The sequence below is a fragment of the Oryzias latipes genome, chromosome 1 (genome assembly GCF_053564925.1).
Source record: "Oryzias latipes strain Hd-rR chromosome 1, Olatipes_Hd-rR_3.1".
Lineage (NCBI taxonomy): Eukaryota > Metazoa > Chordata > Actinopteri > Beloniformes > Adrianichthyidae > Oryzias > Oryzias latipes.
In genome coordinates this window covers 41,679,171-41,700,462 of record NC_136237.1, presented here as the reverse complement: position 1 = coordinate 41,700,462, position 21,292 = coordinate 41,679,171, and the positions used below count along the sequence as shown (strand labels likewise).

At 42.6% G+C, this 21,292-nt stretch overlaps 2 protein-coding genes across 2 annotated transcripts; one reads left to right on the top strand and one right to left on the bottom strand.

Moving 5' to 3' along the window:
- Positions 1–1,157: 1,157 nt before the first annotated feature.
- LOC101165374 (histone H3) lies at positions 1,158–1,853 on the bottom strand. Its single transcript, XM_011480631.4, has one exon. It carries the CDS (start codon positions 1,800–1,802, stop codon positions 1,392–1,394), a length of 411 nt encoding a protein of 136 aa, XP_011478933.1. The 5' UTR covers positions 1,803–1,853; the 3' UTR covers positions 1,158–1,391.
- A 189-nt stretch (positions 1,854–2,042) lies between these two features.
- Positions 2,043–2,593, top strand: LOC101160784 (histone H2A-like). Its single transcript, XM_011479912.4, has one exon. The coding sequence runs from the start codon at positions 2,156–2,158 to the stop codon at positions 2,540–2,542; it is 387 nt and encodes a 128-aa protein (XP_011478214.1). The 5' UTR covers positions 2,043–2,155; the 3' UTR covers positions 2,543–2,593.
- Positions 2,594–21,292: the final 18,699 nt, after the last annotated feature.

The following is a 21,292-nucleotide window of genomic DNA, read 5'->3' as shown; positions in this document are numbered from 1 at the left end:
AGTAATGCTAAAGCTAACGCTAACGAGAATTAGCGCCGAAGGCTAAAAACAAACGCTAGATATTACATCAAAAAGCAGTGACTTCTAACCGTAGTCACAAGTTATTAACACATGTTTTAAATGTGTTCATATATGTAGGGACAGACGAGGATGAGGAAAATCCGATCCATTTGCGGATGGAGAAAGATAGCCTGTTTGTTTTCAAGCTAGCTCGTGCCAGATGGGTAGAGACATATGATCAGATTTGACTTCATTTTAATAAACGGTTAATCGTTGTCGTACTGGGTTAAAGGTTTATGTTAAAGACCCAGAAGAGAGAGGAGGAAAGGGCTAGAAGGGAGGAACAGCGACAGGAGAGTCTGTTAAGTTTACTTGAGTTGAAATTATTGTTCTAAAATGTAATGCAGCCATTGTTTTTCCAATTTGTTTAATAAATGTATGAACAAAAATGAATAATTTACATGTATTATTTAAATCTGAGCTATTTTTAACAATCTTAAAAGGATTTTCATATAAATATCAGATGTACATATTTAGAATTTCGTTTTATATGTTAATAGTTATTTTTATACATGTTAACAATAATCCTGGTCTTCTAGAGTCATGTGTGTCACAGTTGGAGCTGAAAGGAAAGCAAAGATTTGTCCTTGCAGACAGACATGACTCTGCTCGTCCTGCATGTTCCTGGTGTTGTCCTGCTGTGGCTCAACATCTGTGGCTAAGCAGTCGCCTTTGCTGATGCACAGAATGTGCAGAATTGAACTGCAGGCAATGAAAGTGGTAATGCGCCACTTTGTTTCTGTGTCAAGCGCGTTATGAACAACACCCAAAAGAAAAAAGTACTGAGCACGGGTGTCTGAATTGCTTTTAAATTCAGAGAACTATATATAGTTCTGCACTATATAGGGTTTTAGTAGTTAGGGATCAGGGCAGGAATTCGGACACAAGTTCTGAGGTTCCCTTTAGGAGTAAGGAAGGAATCACATTAGGACATCTAAACATCAGAGGAACAGCACGTTAGAGGTATGGGAGATAAAGTCAGATAACAGTTTGGACATTTTATAGTAACTTGGAGTTTTATAGTAAACATGGATTTAGAAGCTCTGACCATGGAGATCTGATATATTTCAGAACACAAGTTTAATTTTGACAGATCATTTATGGAGAGTTTTTATTTTAAAGGCAAACAAACTAGATTTAAACTGCCAACAGATATGGTGTTTATGGGTAGAAGACAGTAAAGTGACATTCGATGAGAGACAATCAACATGCACCCTGGAGACCCCAAATCAAATGAGATTTTACAAGTGTAAAATAAATGTGGATGAAATGCTCTGCAGATGTGTTGGTGGCTCTTAAAAGAGCCGTTGTGTTGTTTCATCTGCGGATGTTTAAGCTCTTTCCCCACGGATGCGGCGGGCCAGCTGGATGTCTTTGGGCATGATGGTGACCCTCTTGGCGTGGATGGCGCACAGGTTGGTGTCCTCGAAGAGCCCCACCAGGTAAGCCTCGCTGGCCTCCTGCAGAGCCATGACAGCAGAGCTCTGGAAGCGCAGGTCGGTCTTGAAGTCCTGAGCGATTTCTCTCACCAGCCGCTGGAAGGGCAGCTTGCGGATCAGCAGCTCGGTGGATTTCTGGTAGCGACGGATCTCACGGAGAGCCACGGTACCGGGACGGTAACGGTGAGGCTTCTTCACTCCTCCGGTGGCCGGGGCGCTCTTACGGGCAGCCTTGGTAGCCAGCTGCTTCCTCGGAGCTTTGCCTCCGGTAGATTTACGGGCGGTCTGCTTGGTTCTGGCCATTTTACTGACTCGTCTGTCTTTACAGAATAATCTGTTACGGAGGGGAAGTCTCGCTGCTCTTAAAGCCACCGAGAAACTGACGCAGCTTCACAGATCTGGATCCTGATTGGACAGCAGCTCCTCCTGCAGATAAACGAGGGGCCTCGCGCCCGAATGAGACCTGCTGATTGGACCCAGATCCGTTCAAAAAGACCGCTGATTGTCAGAGCGGACTCCTCCTGCCACTCTGCTGGAAGCCTGTCCTCTGATTGGTCTGGCAGGAAACCGACCCGCGCTTGCAACGATTTAAAGAAGGCAGAGCGACGCTGTGGCTCATTTCCTAATCTCTGTAGGATCAATAAAGAACATTTATCATGTCTGGACGTGGAAAGACCGGCGGAAAAGCCCGTGCCAAGGCAAAGACCCGCTCCTCCCGCGCTGGTCTGCAGTTCCCCGTGGGTCGTGTCCACAGACTGCTGCGCAAAGGCAACTATGCGGAGCGTGTGGGAGCCGGAGCCCCCGTGTACCTGGCCGCCGTGCTGGAGTATCTGACCGCTGAGATCCTGGAACTGGCCGGAAACGCCGCCCGCGACAACAAGAAGACCAGGATCATCCCCCGTCACCTGCAGCTGGCTGTCCGCAACGACGAGGAGCTCAACAAGCTGCTGGGCGGAGTCACCATCGCTCAGGGCGGCGTGCTGCCCAACATCCAGGCGGTTCTGCTGCCCAAGAAGACCGAGAAGCCCGCCAAGACCAAGTAGATCCTTAATGATCCACCAACAACACAACGGCTCTTTTAAGAGCCACACACTTACAACCGAAGAGCATCGCTTTTTTAGACTTGGTCTCTATACCTGCTTGTTCCAAGACAGCTCTGCTGGAACCAACCAGCTGCTGACAGGTGAAGAGTTCACCTGGACAGTTAAAAAACACAAACATATATAGCATTTCAGGACGAATTGAAATACCGGTAACTATCATTTATATTAACAAATTTGCACTTATTTATGTCTTCGACAAAAAAAAATAAATCACTGTAAGTTGCTTGGGACACCTGTCCTATTCACTGTTTTTATACTCTGTAATTTATTCCGACTTTATTTTCAGGAACTAGTTTTATTTTTTGAATGAAAACCGGAAATACAATTGACAGAAAATGCATAGATGTATTTGAAATGGATTCTTTCATGATTGTCTCTGTTCACCAATAAAACATGCAGCAACATGAAACTACAGCTTAACGGTTTATATTTAAAAGGCTGTAGAATATTTTCACAAGGCCTCAAGTTCAGATCTGATTGTTTAAAAAAATATAAGATTTTATGTTCATTTATGTTTGGCAAAATCTTGTGACAAATTGCCAAATGAATCTATAGATGAAACTAATTTTTTTTAGGTGTTTCCAAATGTCTTAAAGTAAGTCAAAGGCAAACTGAGTCAAGAGTCAAAATTTCATCTGGAGTATCAGTTCAAACTGATTCCCTTTGATTTTAAAGACTGCAAAGCTGCACGTTTCTTACAAATTTGTGTTAAAAATGCAGTTTATTGGCACAACTTGGATACTATTCTTTGTAACAGACAAAAAATGGAACATGCAGTTTAAGCCACTTTTGCAGCCAAACAAAAGCATCAGAAGGTGTGAGGAGAGAATGTGATTAACTGACACTGACACTTCCTTCAGTGAGCAGTCTGAACTGTGGTGAGAAAACGGATCTGTGGTCTAACGTTGCATTGAAATGTTCATCTTTATGGTTCATCTTCTGAATACCCTCTTTGTAAATAATACATGCTGCAGGCGACAGGTTGGCTCTTATGCACCCTGTGGCGGTGAGAAAGGTGTGGTAGGGGAGATGCAGGCTTGTCACAGACATTTATTTTTTCAAACCCCCAAATCCAGCACCTGTATGGGGTCTCTTATTTAAAAATCTAAATCTCTTTAATTAGAAATAAATAAAATGTTGCTTTGAACCTATGGAAAATTTAAACGTTTAACTCCACACAAAACTGCTTCTGTGTTGTTGGGGGCGGAGTCAGAACACAAAGTTACTCTATTTAAAAATCTCTGATACAAAACTGAAGAAAACCTCTGTTTATTCCAATGACTTAATTTTTTTTAATTGAATTTAACAAAACCTTAGAGGTTCAATCATTGTTGGTGTTCATTATTTGTAGTTGTCTGTTTTTGGACATCAGTCTTTGTTTTGGTTTATTGAAGCCGGTCAGTCTGTCAATCATCCTCACATTTATCTGGTTTGGGGTTTTTATGCAAAACTTAATAAGAATGTTGAAACTGGCTTGTTTTTTTAAGTGTTAACCAACATTTTGTGTAACTGTAAATCTCATGTTTGTGTGTAAAATTTTTACAGATAAATCTAAACATGTTTGTGATGATTTCTCTGTTACAGCAGCGCAGAATGAAGAAGGCTGGAAACTGAAACACGACGAAACTGAAATCTGTAGGAATAAAGGATCAACTGTGTACATATGGTACTCATATGATTATCCAGCAGAGATAAACGGAGTAAGAACCACTGTTGAGAAAAGCTTCTGGTTCATCAGAACTGCGGCAGAACCTGTGGATCTAAAAGAAGATCCAAAATACAAAGATAGAGTGACGTACAGCAGAAACGGAAAGAACTGTTATCTGCAAATCTCTGAAGTGAGAGAGAGCGACTCTGGAGTTTATAAGTTCATATAAGTTGGTTGATAACAAACCATGAGAACAGAAGTTTCACTGGAGAACCTGGAGTGAGATTTACTGTTGAAGGTAAACTCTCATCAGATTATCAATATTTCTATCAATTCCACGATCTAAAAGTGTTTGATGTTTCCAGCGTTTTTCTTAGAATTGATCGTCTGTCAGATCAGTTCTTCTAAATCTGACCTGACAGATTTATTCTGAACTTAAAAAGCATTCAACTGTTTCCAGAGAACACAGAGAAGAGAAGACCTCCAGGGAGCTGCAGATATCCTCTGACCTCCTTCATGGTGTTGCAGACTTTCACTAACATCCATGTTTTCTTCATATTCCAGAGCTCCAGGTTCAGGTCATTTCCAGATCAGACCAGCAGGAAGATTCAGGCCTTCAGCTAAAGTGTTTCAACAAAGTTTGTGAGGTCATTCTGCGAAACAAAAATCTGAAACAATCTATAGAAACAGAAGTATCTTTATTTGTGTCTATTAGTGAAAGAATTCAGTAACTTTGGAATAAAAAACATTAAAAGTTGATTTGATACAAAGTGATTTTTCAGACAAATAAATTGAAAGACAGTTGATTAAAAGTGGATGGAAGAAAAATACTTATTTCATTTTCTTGATGTTTTCAAATTAAAATGAAAAGCCATCATTTTAAATTCATTTTCATATTTAAAGACTCAAAGTTAATAAATCTAATCAGAAAACATAAAAACCTTCAAAGACAGAGAGAAAAGAGGAGTTTTTCAGAGCAGAAGTGTTTCTCTAAAAGCTCTGATCAGACTGGGATCTTGTTGGTCTTCAGCAGTTCATCACATTAGTTTGTAGTTTTCTGTCTGGATTCTCTGTAACAAACTGATGATGAACAACTGAATAACTGCAGTTACTTCACTTTTTCTGACCCACAGTTGTTCCATTTTTACCATCTCTCCCCTCTCTCTTTATTCATCTCAAAGCGTGACAGAAGGTCAGAGCTGTAACCATGACAACGCTCAACGCTGTAGCATTTCTGTAAACTTCTCCTAAGATTTTGGTGTTTTTTCATGTTTTCATGTATTTTATTCTTACATGCTATAAATACAAGAGATACAAATGAGCCTGTTGGTTTAGATATTTTCATGTAAATGTTTATGAACCATTTATGAACTTCCATTTTAATTACTTATCAAATTAACTGATCTGAAATTAAAACCTTGGGGACACATTGAAATAAAAATGAGATAAAATATCAGATCAGTTCTTCATCCACACATTTTTCCGATGCTTCCATCCATTTCTCCTAAAAATCATTTGTTGTTGTTTTTTTCAGATCCTCCACAAACTGCCTCTGTGTCATGGATTACCCCCGGAGAGATCCTGGAGGGCAGTTCAGTGACTCTGACTTGCAGTTGTGATGCTAACTCAGCAGCTAACTACACCTGGTTCAAGGAGAGAAATTCAAAAGTTCTCTCTGTAGGTCCACAGTTTGTCTTCAGTTCCATCCAGTCCACAGATTCTGGAGAATATTACTGTAAAGCTGAGAACCAGCTGGGTTGGAACAGATCAGACTTCAGATCTTGAGGTGAAATGTGAGTTGTTATTATTATAATGATGATGATGATGATTATACCAACTTTTCATACGAGATACTTTTACAATCAAATCCAGATAAACATTTGAATAAAAGCGCTTTGTTTGTTTTTAAACAAAAACATTTAGTTTCTCCAAACTTTCCCCTTTTTATCCAGATGCTCCACAGATCCTCTCTGTCTCTGTCAATCCTCCTGAGATCCTGAAGGGCAGTTCAGTGACTCTGACCTGCAGCAGTGATGCTAACCCAGCAGCTAGCTTCACCTGGCTCAAGGAGAACAAAGACTCTCTGAAATCAGAAGAACAGATTTTCACCATCAGTGACATCACAGCAGAAGACGGAGGGCTTTACATCTGTGTGGCTCAGAACAAACTGGGGCAGCAGAACTCCACTGTTCAAGTGTCGGTTGGATCAGGTAAGTTAATAATGTCGTCTACGTGACAAAAGCTGCCATGCTGCTGAATTCAATCAGTTTACCACGACGTTCCAGACGACACTGTAGCATCTTTGAACTGACTGAACTTTTGATGAGCTCAAATGAGTCTGTCCCACTTTCTCTTTGGAACTAGAAACGTTTCATACAGGAAGGCAGAACTGTCCTTTGATTGATGTTCTGGGGAATTTTTGGTGTTAAATAATCAATGATCCAAAAGTTTGTACATGTGAGTGTTAGCCTAGCTAATGTCTGTACCCAGCTGGGACCTTTCTGTGTGGAGTTAGCATGTTTTTCTTCCCCATGTGTGGATTTTCACTAAGCAGGCCGACTTCTTTTCACAGTAAAATTATGGATCTTAGGATCTTAGGTCAGTTAATGTCTCTAAACTGTCACTAAGTGTGAATGTGTGGTTGTATGTCTCTTTCTGACCCTGGAAACTATCCAGAGGGAACCACTGACTGTATCAGATAACTGGACTGAGTGTTAAGTCATTCATAGAAAATGGTTTCATTCTGTCTCCAACCAGATGAAGTCAGTTCACTCGGTACAATCACTCCAACCTATAGGGCCCTTGCAGGACTGGCATACCCTGGTCCTCAAGAGCCTCAGACCTGCCTGTTTTTTCAGAGGTGGGCCATCAGGGCCTTCAATGCCTTCTCTTAAGGCCTAAAAATGTCTGAAGCATGTGTCAATCATATTTTGATCATGCATACTTATTAAATCCTTTCAAATGATCTGGCCATTCCATTTCATTGTGTTTATGTTGGTTATGCTGCTTCCAGACAGACATATTTTCATATTGGAGCATTTAACCAAATCGCATTTCAGCTGTCCATTGTTGCCAGGCAGGGTCAGAGCTAAGTAGCCCTTCACTGTCAATTATGAAGGTCCTGTAATGCATATCAGTGTTGGACATTGATTCCTTTCAACCAATCATTTGAGTTGTTGTCAGCAGAGTCTTCTAGCAGGCTTAAGGCCCGTACACACCGGGACGAATATTCGCCAGGCGTTATTCGCCAGCGTTTTTCGCCACGTTTTTTGTGTTCACACCCAGGCGATTTTCGCTGACGATGATCCGAGCGAACATGCAATTTCCTTCCCTGACATTAGATGGCGCTTAATGTAAACAGAAATACTCCTGTACACAAGGTGGCGCTGCGCATCTTTACGCTTCTTAAAGTCGCTTTTTACTCAGAAGAAGAGAGCAAGTATTTACGCGCTTGTCAGAATAATACAAAGAAAACATGAATATTTCAAGCACCAGTAGCTCATACTGGTACTTGGTTCGGGGATATTTTAGAATGTCCGTCATTATTTCTTCACGGCGGTGTAGACGCTACTTGGCGTCTATCTTCTTCGCTGGTATGTGTGCTCAGAAAGGCAGTTTTGTGTTTGAGCGCCCCCAAGTTGTGTTTTACTGTAACTTCAGAAGCTCCAGACACGTGTGCAAAAGCGCCATTCTCATTGGTCGAATAGATTTCGACGAGACGCGTCGAAAAAAAAAACGAACCCGAGAAGATTTTTTTGTGACGCTTTGACGCGCGGCGTTTTTTCGCGTCGGTGTTCACACTCTCATTGATGCCCTTTGTTTAGTCACGCGACGTTAAATGTCGTCGAAATTCGTCCTGGTGTGAACGGGCCTTTAGGTTGAAGTCACGGTATTCAGACCTCCTGATTAGACAGAAGTTTCAGGAATACAGTACAGGAAACATTTCCCACATGTAGCCTTGTCCAGTTTGACACAGATCCATGGAGCAGTTTCTGATCTGTCTCAGTTAAAAACAGACTGACTATAATGTACTCCATGGAGGATTTAGTAGGAAAATCTCCCACTGTTCTCATTGACTTCCTTTATCAGAAAAATCTGAATGAATCACAAAGCAGCTGTACAGATTTGTCTGTTTGGTGCTGACCTTCCCAGTGTCCACTGCGTTGATCAAGTGGACATTTTGGGCTCTATGGTGAATTCAAACGTATGCAGAACTAGCCTTGATGGAATAGAAAACGACTTCTTGACAGAATTAAAGTGCGATAATCTACATGACAGGATGATCAAAGTGTTTTTGAGAAAAGAAAAGGATGGATTTTGTCTTCAAATAATCAGATTATTTGATGAGTGAAATGATAAATATCATAATCAATAAAATTTTAAATTGATGTGGGTATTTTCAATGTTTTTTGCTGACTCTAGTTACAAAACAAAATTAGTTTACTCTTTTGTTTATTCAGTGAATTCAGAGGCATTTCTTGCGGCTACAGGAATTTTCAGTGTGCAAAGCTCGTTTTCTACATCGTAAAATGGTTCATGAGGGGTTGAGTGATTCAGACCTATCACTACTTAACCTTCCTATGGTGTTAGGATCCCTACGGACCCGTTTTGATTTTTAGTATGCATAAAAGTACTTCATACGTTTGTTTTTTGCGTTGAAACTTTTTGACTTTGTCAGGGACTTCCATTTAAACAAAATAAAAGCTTTTTTTTTTTTTTTACTAAATTATAAGGTGCGCTGGTGAAAAAAATGACTTTTGTGGTGTTCGGGTCATTTTTGACCCGGTTAAAATTTTAGATTATAAAACAATAAAAAATGACAAAAATGAAATCGTAAACACACAATCAACCAACAGCCTCTTCCTCCAACCACTTGAGCTTCATTTAGTGGCCTTTCTCCTTGCCTTTTTGCGAAAACAAACAATAGGAGACATGTCCAGGGTTGTCAAGCCATTTGAGTGTAGAAGTGGTGACTTGCAGAGTACACATCTCCAATTCACAGGATGCAACAATGAGGAGAAGATTCAATGTAAATGAAGTTTTGGATCACATCTTTGCTGCAAATGAGGCAGAGGACACACAGGATTTTAGCAATAGAGATGAGCAGGCCTCTGAGAACGAAGATGATGTGGAGTACCAATTGGAAGAAACAGACACAACTGATCAGTCTGAAGAGGAGGTCACTGGTGCTGAAGCTGCTCCTGCTGAATCATTCCAATCCAAAGGTGGCAACATCCGTTGGAGCACAGTTCATACTGTCCAAAAAAGTGTGATACCTATGTCCACTCTTCACAAAGATGCTGCTGTGTCATCAGGAATTGACAAAAACCCCATAATCATCCTGGACTTCAACAAAAACAAAGGAGGAGTGGGCAATCTGGACAAGCTGACTGCCACCTACACTTGCCAGCGAATGACCAGGAGATGGCCAATGGTTGTGTTTTACAACATCCTCAATGTGTCTGCATACAATGCATTTGTGTTGTGGACCAATATTCACCAAGGGTGGAATTCAACCCAAAACACCAAGCGGAGAATGTTTCTTGAGGAGCTCGTGAATTCCCATGTCAAGCCGCACATTGAGCTACGGGAACGGGTGCCCCAAGACCCAGCTGCTGCAGACTTGGTCAGACAGCTGCAGGGGTCACCAAGCACGCCATCCACATCCACAGTAACAAGAAGAGCATCAGCATCACCTTCTCCTTCAGAAGCCAGCCCTGCCTGAAGCACTCCATCCACAGCCACAGCCACAATGCCAGTGAGACCACCTCACTCAAAAAGAAAGAGGTGTCAGGTTTGCTCTAGCAATATGGACAGAAAAACCTACATAGTGTGCTTCACCTTCAACAAATATATCTTCAAAGAACACACTAAAAGTGTAACTTTTTGTAACATATGCATCTGAACACACATACACACACATGTTCTTTGCACAGAGTATTTATAGAACAAGTACTTGATCTCTTTTGGTGTGATTTTCTCGATTGGTTGTTGTTTATTTGACTTTGCAAATCTTTGTTTAATTGTAATTTTTATTATTTATGACTGTTCTGTTTTTCATATTGTTAAATATTGTATTAAAGTTCTAATGTGTGGAAGAAAAAGACTTGTTTTTGCCCTTTTTTGAAGTGAATATATACGGGTCAAAAATGACCCGAAACACCATAGATGTTACTATATTTGATAATATTAAAATTAAAATCTTTTTTTTGTTGAACATTTAAGAAATGTGTTTTAATATCTTTCAGTTACACTCAGGTAAAAGAACAACTGATTATTTTGTTGCCTTCTTCTCTTAAGGTTCATTTGACCACTTTTTAGACATTGAAAACGAGGGGTGTGCTGTTAAAAACAAAGACCCAGAGGGCCACAAAAAACATTAAAACCAATCTTTTCATGGATAAGGGAGCCCAACCAGCTAAACAAGAGTTAAGAAAAACATTGGATGATAAAAGATTGTTTTTTAGGGTATTTTATGGCTGATTTAATACACGGGTCTAAAATGACCCGCCAACACCACAGATGGCAGTACAAAGCTAACACCAGAGGAAGGTTAAGGCCCAGGTGTGTAATTTACGGTCCGCTACTTCTTTTTCCCAGCACTCACTGGACTACTTGATGGTAACAACCTAAATCAGTTGTGCTTAGTCAATCAGGATGGCCAGACCAGAGGCCTGTTGCAATGAAGCCAAAACATGTGCGTCCAGGCTTAATTGGTTGCACAAAGACCAAGCCAGGATGAGCAGACACGGATTCATCAAGCCAGGTTAAACCAATCCTGGATAGGTGCGCGCTCACAGCTCACTCAAATAGACCCCGCCACAGATCACAGATTAACTGATTTACCATGGCAACTAGAGCCGCGTACTTTTCCCCGTCGGAAGCACAAATCCTCATGGAGGCATACGAAAAAGATCTAATTAAGAAGAAAGGCAACACCGCAACAGTGATAAAGCAAAGAAAAAAAAAGGAAATTACCAGCCAATTAAGTTTACGAAAATGTAACTTGTCATTTCAACCAGAAAATTTTATGTTTGTAAATCTTACGTGAATGAATCATGTCGATCGTACATAAAAATAATCCATTTAAAAGTTACTAATTTCAATCATGTTGATCCAATATGATACCATTAAATTGGATACATTAGTAATCGCAAGGAATTGTGGGATTCCATTTTCTTTGTTTATCTTGGCAGATTGGGGTCCAAGAGTGAGTTTTTGTCCATGGGTTTTATTGTCTAGCTGTTTTACTCTGTTTTAACTAGTGATTTAAACTGTTGTGTTTATTTTTTTTTGCACCACGAGTTAGTTTGGGAGAGGATGATGACCAACCCCCTTGATCGGCAAAACGGTTAATGTTCCTATACTTAAGACAGAATTCGTGGTATTGGAGTTCTTGTCTTGTGATGTGGGACTTTTCTGCGTAATTCATGTCTTTAATATAACAATTAAATGACCCATTGGATATAATTTTGGGAAACATTATCAATGTCAAATGTATGAATTAAACCAAAAACTAAAAATTTAAGTTAGATCAACATAAATTGTGTTGGGTAGTCATACAAATTTAAATTGAATAAACTTAATTTAATTAGGTGTGATCAATTAAAGGGATTAAGTTGGATCAACTTTCTTTTGAGAGTGAGCAACAATATTAATTTAAAATTGGGTCCAACTGCAGTATATAGATTGAATCAACTTAAATTTATTAGTTTGAACCTAAGGATATTAAGTTGACCCAACCTAAATACATTAAGTAGGACCAATATGATTCAGTTTTGTTCAAGTAACGCTATCTAATCATGTGGAAATCATTTCCATAATTTTTTTATGTTCATTCAAAGTTAACGTTTTTTGAGTGTAGTTTACCTGCTGTGGTTGTGTTGTTTTGTCCTTATTCAATAAAGGAACATAATGTTACACATTGTGTTTATATATTCATATGGAATGTGTATTTGTTTATATGACAGAGTACTAGGGCCCCACTGAGGAAAAAGGATAAAGTCATAAATTTATGAGGCTGGTTCTTTCTGCAGAAAAGCAGCATATTCTTTTTACAGTTTTGATAGTGATACTTCATATTCTGGCACATCAGCATGTCGTCGTTTATGAAACCATACTGAGGTACAATTTCACAAAATGCCCCACATATGTCATTTTAACAACTATCCTCCTTTATTACAACTGGTTACAATATTATGACTTGTCTTTTTTTTCCCCTCTGTGGCCCTGATATTCTATCATTTTATATTTAGCCTCATAGTCTATGGGAAACTGTAAATTATCTAATGATAGCAACATCATCTAAAACATTATCTATCCAAAATGATTGAAATTAATGATCACTAACATTTAAATAATGACATGGGTCTAGTTATATGTGATAACAATGTATAGTGAGCAGTGAAATAACTATTGGTTTCCATTTGTGGCGACTGCTGACTGACATTAGGGATGAGACTAAATAGATCCTGGAATTTAGCCTGGTCTGGAGCAGGCTAGCTCCACAGAATAAATCTCCATGGTAATTTATACCATAACATATCCTCCTGCCCCCTATACAGCTTTAGTGCAACCGGATTGGGGATCAATTGAGCCAGGATCACCAAGATATCCTGGCTTAATCCCTTATCCTACTTTTGTGCAACAGGCCCCAGGGTTGGCCAGTCTTGTTTCAGAGTAAACAATTAACCTATGAAGCATGTTTCTGGACTGAGGGAAGATGCTGGAGTGTCCAGAAAACCCACACATACCCACTTGTTCCTCAGGTTCAGTGGGTTTAGTTGCTGCTTGGTCGATCCCTGCTGTTCTTCTGACTCTCATGTTCTTGGCTGTTTATTCCTGAAGGTCTTCGGGTGAGTGGATCAAATCCTGCAGGATTAAAGGTCTGATTTAGTCACATTGTGTATAATTTGATCATAGAAGGAGATCCGCAGAAGAACCTTCATTGATCAGGAGTCAGGATGAAGATGCACAGGGGGGTATTCCAAAAAGCAGGTTATGCTAGCTCCCACGGTAAGTTTGAGGCTAAGGAAGTTGATAACCTCAGCTTTCGGTTCCAGAAATGGAGGTATGTTTCAGGATATGTTAAGTTGCCATGGCAACTCATGCTCTGAACATAACCTGGTCTGGAGCAGGTTTAGTTGAAGGTTAGTCTGTTTTCAGAGAGGTGAAGCAGCATGGGGTGTCCATTTAAAATTGATTTAGTGGATGAATAAGCTCAGATAATACTTTTTCCACCATGAGAGGTGTCGTGTTATTTGAACTGAATGGAGCAAATAAGGGTCCAACTGTTTGCTTGTTAGGGCGCTTTATTCGAACCTTCGTTAGACAGCCTTCAACATGTGTCTACCGGTCTAGCCACGCTTCCCCGCTGCCCTCACACCCTGTCACGTCATAACCATGCGACCCTGTAGTTCTTTAACAGAATCATGTTTAACCAATGGCATAACACCACATCTCCCCTTTTTGAAATAGAACAAACAATCATTAAACTATCATTATTTAACAACCCTCACAAAGAACTCTGCATTAAGCTTGAAGAGTGTTTCTATATAAAGTAGTTATTAAAAAAAACACAACTACAAAACATTCTTTTTCTCCAACATCCCTGAAAATGTTTCATATTCAAACAAACTATAAGTCCAGTCTGGTTGGTTTTATAACAGCTCTCCCAGACCTGGTTCTAGGGGTAGATGTCAGTTCAGATGAGTTCTGGATCAGCGACTCTGGTGGTTGTTGTTCTGGAGCACAACCTGATACCAGTTGCTCTGTGTCGCTCTGGCTCTGTTCGGGTAAAGTCTTCATGGCAACAAGGTGACGTCGCTTTCTCCTTACTGTTCCATGAGGTCCTTCAACCATGTATGAGCGAGGGGTTGTGTGTCTGCTCACCACAGCTCCACCTGATCCTAGATCTGGTATCCACACTTCTTGTCCTGGAACAAGTTGGTGAAGGTTCCGTGCTCGATGGCGCTGATTGAACAGCTGTGCATCTTTCATCCTATTCTTGTTCTCCTTATGTGAAACAGCCTCCATGTCGGGAAGAGCAGGTTGTAGAAGATCTGGAAATGTCGGCACTGTGGTGCGAAGCCTCCTCCCCATGAGAAGCTGAGCCGGGCTGTATCCGTTCTGCAGTGGAGTAGCTCTGTATGCGAGCAGTGCAAGATAGGGATCAGCAGCTTTCTTCAGGAGTTCTTTTATGGTCTTTACTGCCCTCTCAGCCTCACCATTACTCTGAGGATGTTTGGGACTGCTGGTGATGTGATGGAATCCATACAATTGTGCAAACTCTGCAAAAACAGCTCCAGAGAACTGAGGTCCATTATCTGTCACCAGCTGCTCTGGAATGCCGTGGCGTGCAAAGATAGATTTTAAATGGTGAATCACATTTGCAGACTTTGTGGTTGAAAGCAAAGCAATTTCCACAAATCTGGATGCATAATCCACTACTAGCATGTAAGTTTTAGCTCCCAGCATGAACAAATCTGCTCCCAGTTTTTGCCACGGTCTTCCTTGGTACTGGGTTGGCAACAACGGCTCTGCAGGATTACACCTCTCTTTACTGCAGATCCGGCAGTAGAGAACTAACTCATTTATCTGCTGGCTTAATCCAGGCCACCACACCGACTGCCGTGCACGTTCCCTGCATTTCACGACTCCTTGATGACCTTCATGCAGTGTTGTGAGCACCCCATTTCTCAGTGAAGAAGGGATAACAAGCCTGTCACCCTTAAGCAGCAGTCCATCATGTACTGAGAGTGATGCTCGTTCCGCCCAGTAGGGTCTGATTGCTGGTCCACCGTTGTAGTGAGTCGGCCATCCTTGCTCACAGAGTTTCATCACCCGTGCACACACACTGTCCTGTTGCAGCTCTTGTTTCAGGTGATCCAAATAGAAGGTGCTTGCAGGTAAGTTCTCCATTATCCTGTCCACATATATATTTGTGTCCTCCAGCAACTCCTTGTCATCCGGTGTTTCATTATTCAACAGGGGAGCACGTGATAGCATGTCTGCCGTCCACAGGCTCTTTCCTGGCACATGCGATATGGAGTAAGAATAACGCATAAGGCGCATTTTAAACCGTTGAATGCGTGGAGGAAGGGCATCCAGTTGCTGGGACCCTAACAAACTCAGGAGAGGTTTGTGGTCAGTCTCCATCTGGAAGTGCTTGCCTATGAGGAAGTTTCTGAACCTTTCACAAGCCCAAGTGAGTGCTAAGGCTTCTTTTTCTATTTGGGCGTATCTCTGCTCTGTTGGCGTGAGAGAGCGTGAGATATAAGCCACAGGACGCCAATCACTGCCCCATTTTTGGAGAAGGACGCTCCCTAGACCATATGACGATGCATCTGCTGAGACTTTACTGTCCCGATTCGGATCATACATGGCCAACACTGGAGGTGAAGCCAAAGAGTCTTTTAAATCTTGAAATGCTTGAGCCTGGTCAATCCCCCACACCCAGTGGTTCTTTTTAGAAAGAAGATCTCTCAGGGGTTTGTCTCTTTCTGCCAGCTGAGGGATGAATTTTCCAAGCTGATTAACTGTTCCAAGAAAACTCCTCAGTTCGGAAACATTTGTTGGTTCTCTCATTTGTCTCACGGCTTCTGTCTTGCTTGGATCAGGACTAATGCCATTGGCTGAGATGACATGTCCTAAGAAGATCACTTTCTGCTTTGACAGCTCACATTTTTCCACATTCAGTGAAATGCCTGCCTCCTGCAGCCTTTTGAGCACAATGTGTAGGTGAGTGTCATGTTCTTCCTGTGCTCTGCCCCAAACCAACACATCGTCCATGTGGCAAACCACACCTTCCAGACTGTTTATGACTTCTGACATTCTGTTCTGGAAATGTTCAGGAGCAGAAGCAATGCCAAAGGGTAGCCGACTAAAATAGTAACGGCCAAAAGGTGTAATAAAGGTGGTGTATTTGGCTGACTCTTCTGTAAAGGGAATTTGCCAAAATCCCATATTAGCATCCAGTTTGCTGAAAATTCTGGCTCCAGCCAATTTGCCTAGTGTCTCTTCCACTGATGGCAGGATGTATTTTTCTCGACACACAGAAAGGTTGAGGTGTGTGAGATCAACACAAATACGCACCTTGTCTGTTTTCTTTTTGGGTACCACCACCATGCCAGAACACCAGTCTGTTGGCTCCTCTATTTTGGTTATCACACCTAAGGCTTCCATGCGGGACAGTTCCTGCTTCACTTTGTCCATGAGCGGCAATGGAACTCTCCGAGGTGTCTTTAAAGAGAAGGGCTGAGCATCTGGCCTTAACTTGATGTTGTATGGCTGCTTCACTTCGCCAAGACCGCTACACAGTTTTGGGTAGCTGACTTTTAGTGTCTCCATGCTGAGAGTGTCTATTCGAGTAACTAATTCCAACTTGTGAATAGCAGGTCTTCCCAGCAATGCTGTGTGCAGGTGTTTCAGGATGTACACATCCTCCCTTGCTTCTTTAGCTCCTTTCCTTAGTCTCATCTCTGTGAACCCGAGGACTTCCAACGGCTTTCTTCCAGGTCCAAACAGAGGCTTGGTTGGTTTTTGAAGAGTGGGTGGGCGACTGTCTCTGAAGATCCCTTTGAACACCTGAAGTGGCAATACTGTGACATCAGCTCCTGTGTCTATTTTGAATGACACGCTTTTGTTGTTTAGATTAGATTAGATTAGATTCAACTTTATTGTCACTGCACATGTAGGTACAAGGCAACGAAATGCAGTTGGCATCTAACCAGAAGTGCAATAAGCAGTAAGTACAGAATAAAGTTCTATAGTATGTACAATAACTATACAGGTTAGTATTATGGACATACTTTACAGATATTAATACTATAAGCACGATATACAGATAGGTGTACTATGAATATACTATACAGATGGGCTATGTAAAAGGGTATGAACACTATAGGCAGAACTATGAACATAATTTACAGTATTGCAATGGACAGTAAAGTGCATAGAAAATATTACAATGTGCAGATGGATTATACAGTGTTCCTGGATGAACAGACAGTAGTGCAAGTAATAACAAGTTACTGTTTTTGCTTGTTGTGAATAAATAAATGATTCAGAGTGTTGAAGAGGGGGGGAGGAGTCTATGGTGGTGTGGGGGGGGGGGTGTTTTAGGGGTGTCAGAGGGAAGAGTTCAGCAAGGAGACAGCTTTAGGGAAAAAGCTGTTCCTGAATCTTGTGGTCCTTGTCCGGAGGCTCCTGAAACGCCTCCCGGAGGGGAGGAGGTTAAACAGTCCGTGGTCAGGGTGAGAGGAGTCCTTGAGAATGCTGCGAGCTCGACGTAGACAGCGTTTCCTCTGGATGTCCTCAAGAGCAGGAAGTGGTGTCCCTGTGATGCGCTGGGCAGTTTTCACCACCCTCTGCAGTGCCTTGCGGTCAGCCACTGAGCAGTTCCCGTACCAGACTGAGATGCAACCCGTTAGGGTGCTCTCGATCGCACACCGGTAAAAGTTCACCAGGATGGATGAAGACAGCTGGTTCTTCTTCAGTGTCCTGAGGAAGAAAAGGCGCTGGTGAGCCTTCTTGACCAGGCTGGAGGTGTTTGTGGCCCAGGACAGGTCCTCCGAGATGGTGGTTCCCAGGAACTTGAAGCTGGAAACACGTTCAACAACCATCCCGTTAATGTGGATGGGGTCATGAGTGCTTCCATTCTTCTTCCTGAAGTCCACAATGAGCTCCTTGGTCTTGTTGGTGTTGAGGAGCAGGTTATTGTCAGCGCACCATGTGGCCAGGTGCTGTACCTCTTCCCTGTAGGCAGTCTCATCATTGTCACTGATGAGGCCAATCACCGTGGTGTCATCTGCAAACTTAATGATGGAGTTGGATCCATGCACGGGCTTGCAGTCGTGGGTGTAAAGGGAGTAGAGGAATGGGCTCAGCACACAGCCCTGTGGTACGCCAGTATTAAGTGTGATGGTGGTGGAGTGGGTGTGACCTGATCGAACATGCTGAGGCCTGTTGGTCAGAAAGTCCATAATCCAGTTGCAGAGGGAGGTGTTGATTTCCAGGTCTCCAAGTTTTGTGGTCAGCTTGGAGGGAATGACGGTGTTAAATGCTGAGCTGAAGTCAACAAACAACATCCTAACATATGTGTTGTTATTGTCCAGGTGTGTGAGTGCAGAGTGCAGCACTGTGCATACTGCATCCTCTGTGCTCCTATTTCTGCGGTAGGCAAATTGGTGTGGGTCCAGTGTGGGTGGGAGGCAGTCTTTGAGGTGTGCTAGGACCAGTCGCTCGAAGCACTTCATAATGATGGGTGTGAGTGCCACGGGGCGATAGTCATTCAGGCACGTTGGGGAGGAGTGTTTCGGTACTGGCACAATGGATGTGGACTTAAAACATGTTGGCACAGTTGCCTGGGAGAGGGACAGGTTGAAAAGGTCTGTGAAGACCCCTGCAAGCTGCTCTGCACATGCCCTAAGCACACGTCCAGGAATGCCATCCGGGCCAGCAGCCTTGCGTGCGTTGGTCCGGCTCAGTGCAGTTTGGACATCTGAGGGGGTGAGTTTAAGGGGTTGGTGGTCTGCTGAGGGTGAGATTTTGGTGGCCGTCCCCTTGCTGTCGCTGTTGAAGCGAGCATAAAAGTCATTTAGCTCGTTAAGGAAGGAGACGTCCATGACTGTTGGTGTGCAGTTGCTTGACTTGTAGTCACTGATGATCTGGATGCCCTGCCACATGCGTCGGGGGTCGGAGTTGGAAAAGTGTTCCTCTACCTTCAGCTTGTAGCAGTACTTGGCCTTTTTGATGCCCCTTTTCAGGTTAGCCCTGGATTTACTGTAGGCCTGAGCGTCATCTGACCTGAAGGCAGCGTTGCGGTCTTTCAGCAGGAGTCGAACCTCCTTGTTCATCCATGGCTTCTGATTAGGGTACGTTGTTATCTGTTTTTCTGTTGTTACACTGTCAATGGTGGAGTTGATGTAATCCAGTACAGAGGAGGTGTAGATATCAATGTCCGTGTGAGAGCCACAGGTAGCCTGTGAAGCAAACATGCTCCAGTCAGTGTGTTGAAACTTGTCTTGAAGTAAAGAGTCTGCTTCAGTTGGCCATACTTTGATGGTCTTCACTGATGGCTTCACACGGTTGATGAGGGGTGAATACTTAGGGGTGAGAAACAAAGAAAGGTGATCAGACTGTCCGAGGTGGGGGAGGGAGTTCGCGTTGTAAGCTCCATTGATATTTGTATAAACATGATCCAAAGTTTTGTCTCCTCTGGTGTGGCAGGAAACATGCTGGTGAAATTTGGGGAGTACTGTTTTTAATTTGCAGTGATTAAAATCACCCGCAACAATAAAAGCAGCCTCTGGGTGAGCAGTCTGTTGTTTACTAATGGCTGCATGAAGTTCGTTCAAAGCAAGCTTGGCATTAGCATCCGGTGCAATATAGACTGCAGTTATTATGGTGGAAGTGAACTCCCGTGGCAGATAAAAAGGTCTACATTTAACCATGAGAAACTCTAGGTTAGCTGAGCAGTGTCTTCCAACAATGACAGTGTCTGTACACCAAGCTTTGTTGACATAAATGCACAATCCACCACCTCTTGTCTTGCCGGAATCATCTGCTGTTCTATCTGCCCGGAGCATGTAGCGTCCTGCTAGCTCAATAGCATTGTTGGGTACGTCGTTGTTTAGCCATGTTTCTGTGAAAACCATGACATTGCAGTCCATAAGTCTCTTATTGTGGGTGATCCGGAGTCGTAACTCATCCATTTTGTTCACCAGTGACCGCACATTAGCGAGGAAGATGCTGGGTAAAGAGAGCCGGAGCGGTGTTAGCTTTAGCTTGGCTCTTACGCCTCCGCGCTTCCCCCGCCTTTGTTTACGATCCCGACGCCGCCTGCGAGCACTTCCGCCCGGCCGGGTAGAGTGCGAAGACTCGGTTGTTCTAGCGATCTCAGGGATGAGTCGAAGATTGGTGATAAAGCTGCTGGTAAAGTCCTCACCGATATCCAAAAGCTCGTGTCGAGTGTATGATGTTAAAGCAAAGCTGTTCAGTACGAACAGACCCGAAATGAGCAAGAATAATACTGCAAAATTGCAAAAACTGGAGAGACGCTGAGCCTCGCGATGCGTTCGCGCCGCCATCCTCGCCGAGGATGTTTACAATGATGTTTACCATCCACGGCTCTCCATTGCTGGTAACACTGCCAAGGAATAAGGCATTGACATCTTCCTCCACTTCACTCAAAATCTTCCTATTTTTACACACTCTCATGTGATGTCCCTTTTTTCCACATGCATGACACACTGTTTCATTAGCTGGACACTCGCGTTTTGGATGGGGTGATGAGCTGCCGCACTTATGACACTGTGCATTTGGTTTACTGTGTTGAGGCCTCCACGATTTGCTCTGTTTGACGTCTGGATGTGATTTGGTTTTAAACTTTCTGCTGCTTTTGTGCACCCTGTCAACACATTTAGCATCTCCTGGCTGTGTCCTGGTGTCACCTTGCAGTGAAGATTGCTGCCTTTTCACTTCCTCGCTCTGTCTTGCCATGTTAATAGCTTTATCCAGCGTAAGATCCGGGTCTAGCTGCATGCGTTCAGACAGGCGTTTATCTGACAAACCGACCACCAGTCGATCACGTATGAGCTCATCATGAAGTGTCCCATAGCCACAGTGTTCTGCTAATGCATACAGTGCAGTAACAAATGCATCCACAGTCTCATTTTCTTCTTGCTTTCTCATGTTGAATTTTGCACGTTCATAGATAACGTTTTTCTTCACTATGAAAAATGCTTGGAAGCCATCTCTCACCCCTTGATACGTCCCTCGTCGATCTGCAGGTATATTCAGTCCGCGCATGACGTCATCAGCTTCATCACCCATGCAGTATATCAACGTATTTATTTGATTTTCCTCCGTGCTTGCATTCAGGTTAGTGGCAATGCGGAATCTTTCAAACCTTCTTATCCACTTTTCCCATTCTTGAGGCTTTGAAAAGTCGAAAGACTCCGGAGGTTGTAGATTGAAGGTGGCGCCATTGAGAAAGTCTTTATGTACACGCCGTGCACGTGCATTAACCCACGGTTACCAAG

Coding starts and splice junctions, on each gene's coding strand:
- LOC101165374 (XM_011480631.4), bottom strand. CDS start 1,802: ATGGCCAGAACCAAGCAGACCGCCCGTAAATCTACCGGAGGCAAAGCT.
- LOC101160784 (XM_011479912.4), top strand. CDS start 2,156: ATGTCTGGACGTGGAAAGACCGGCGGAAAAGCCCGTGCCAAGGCAAAG.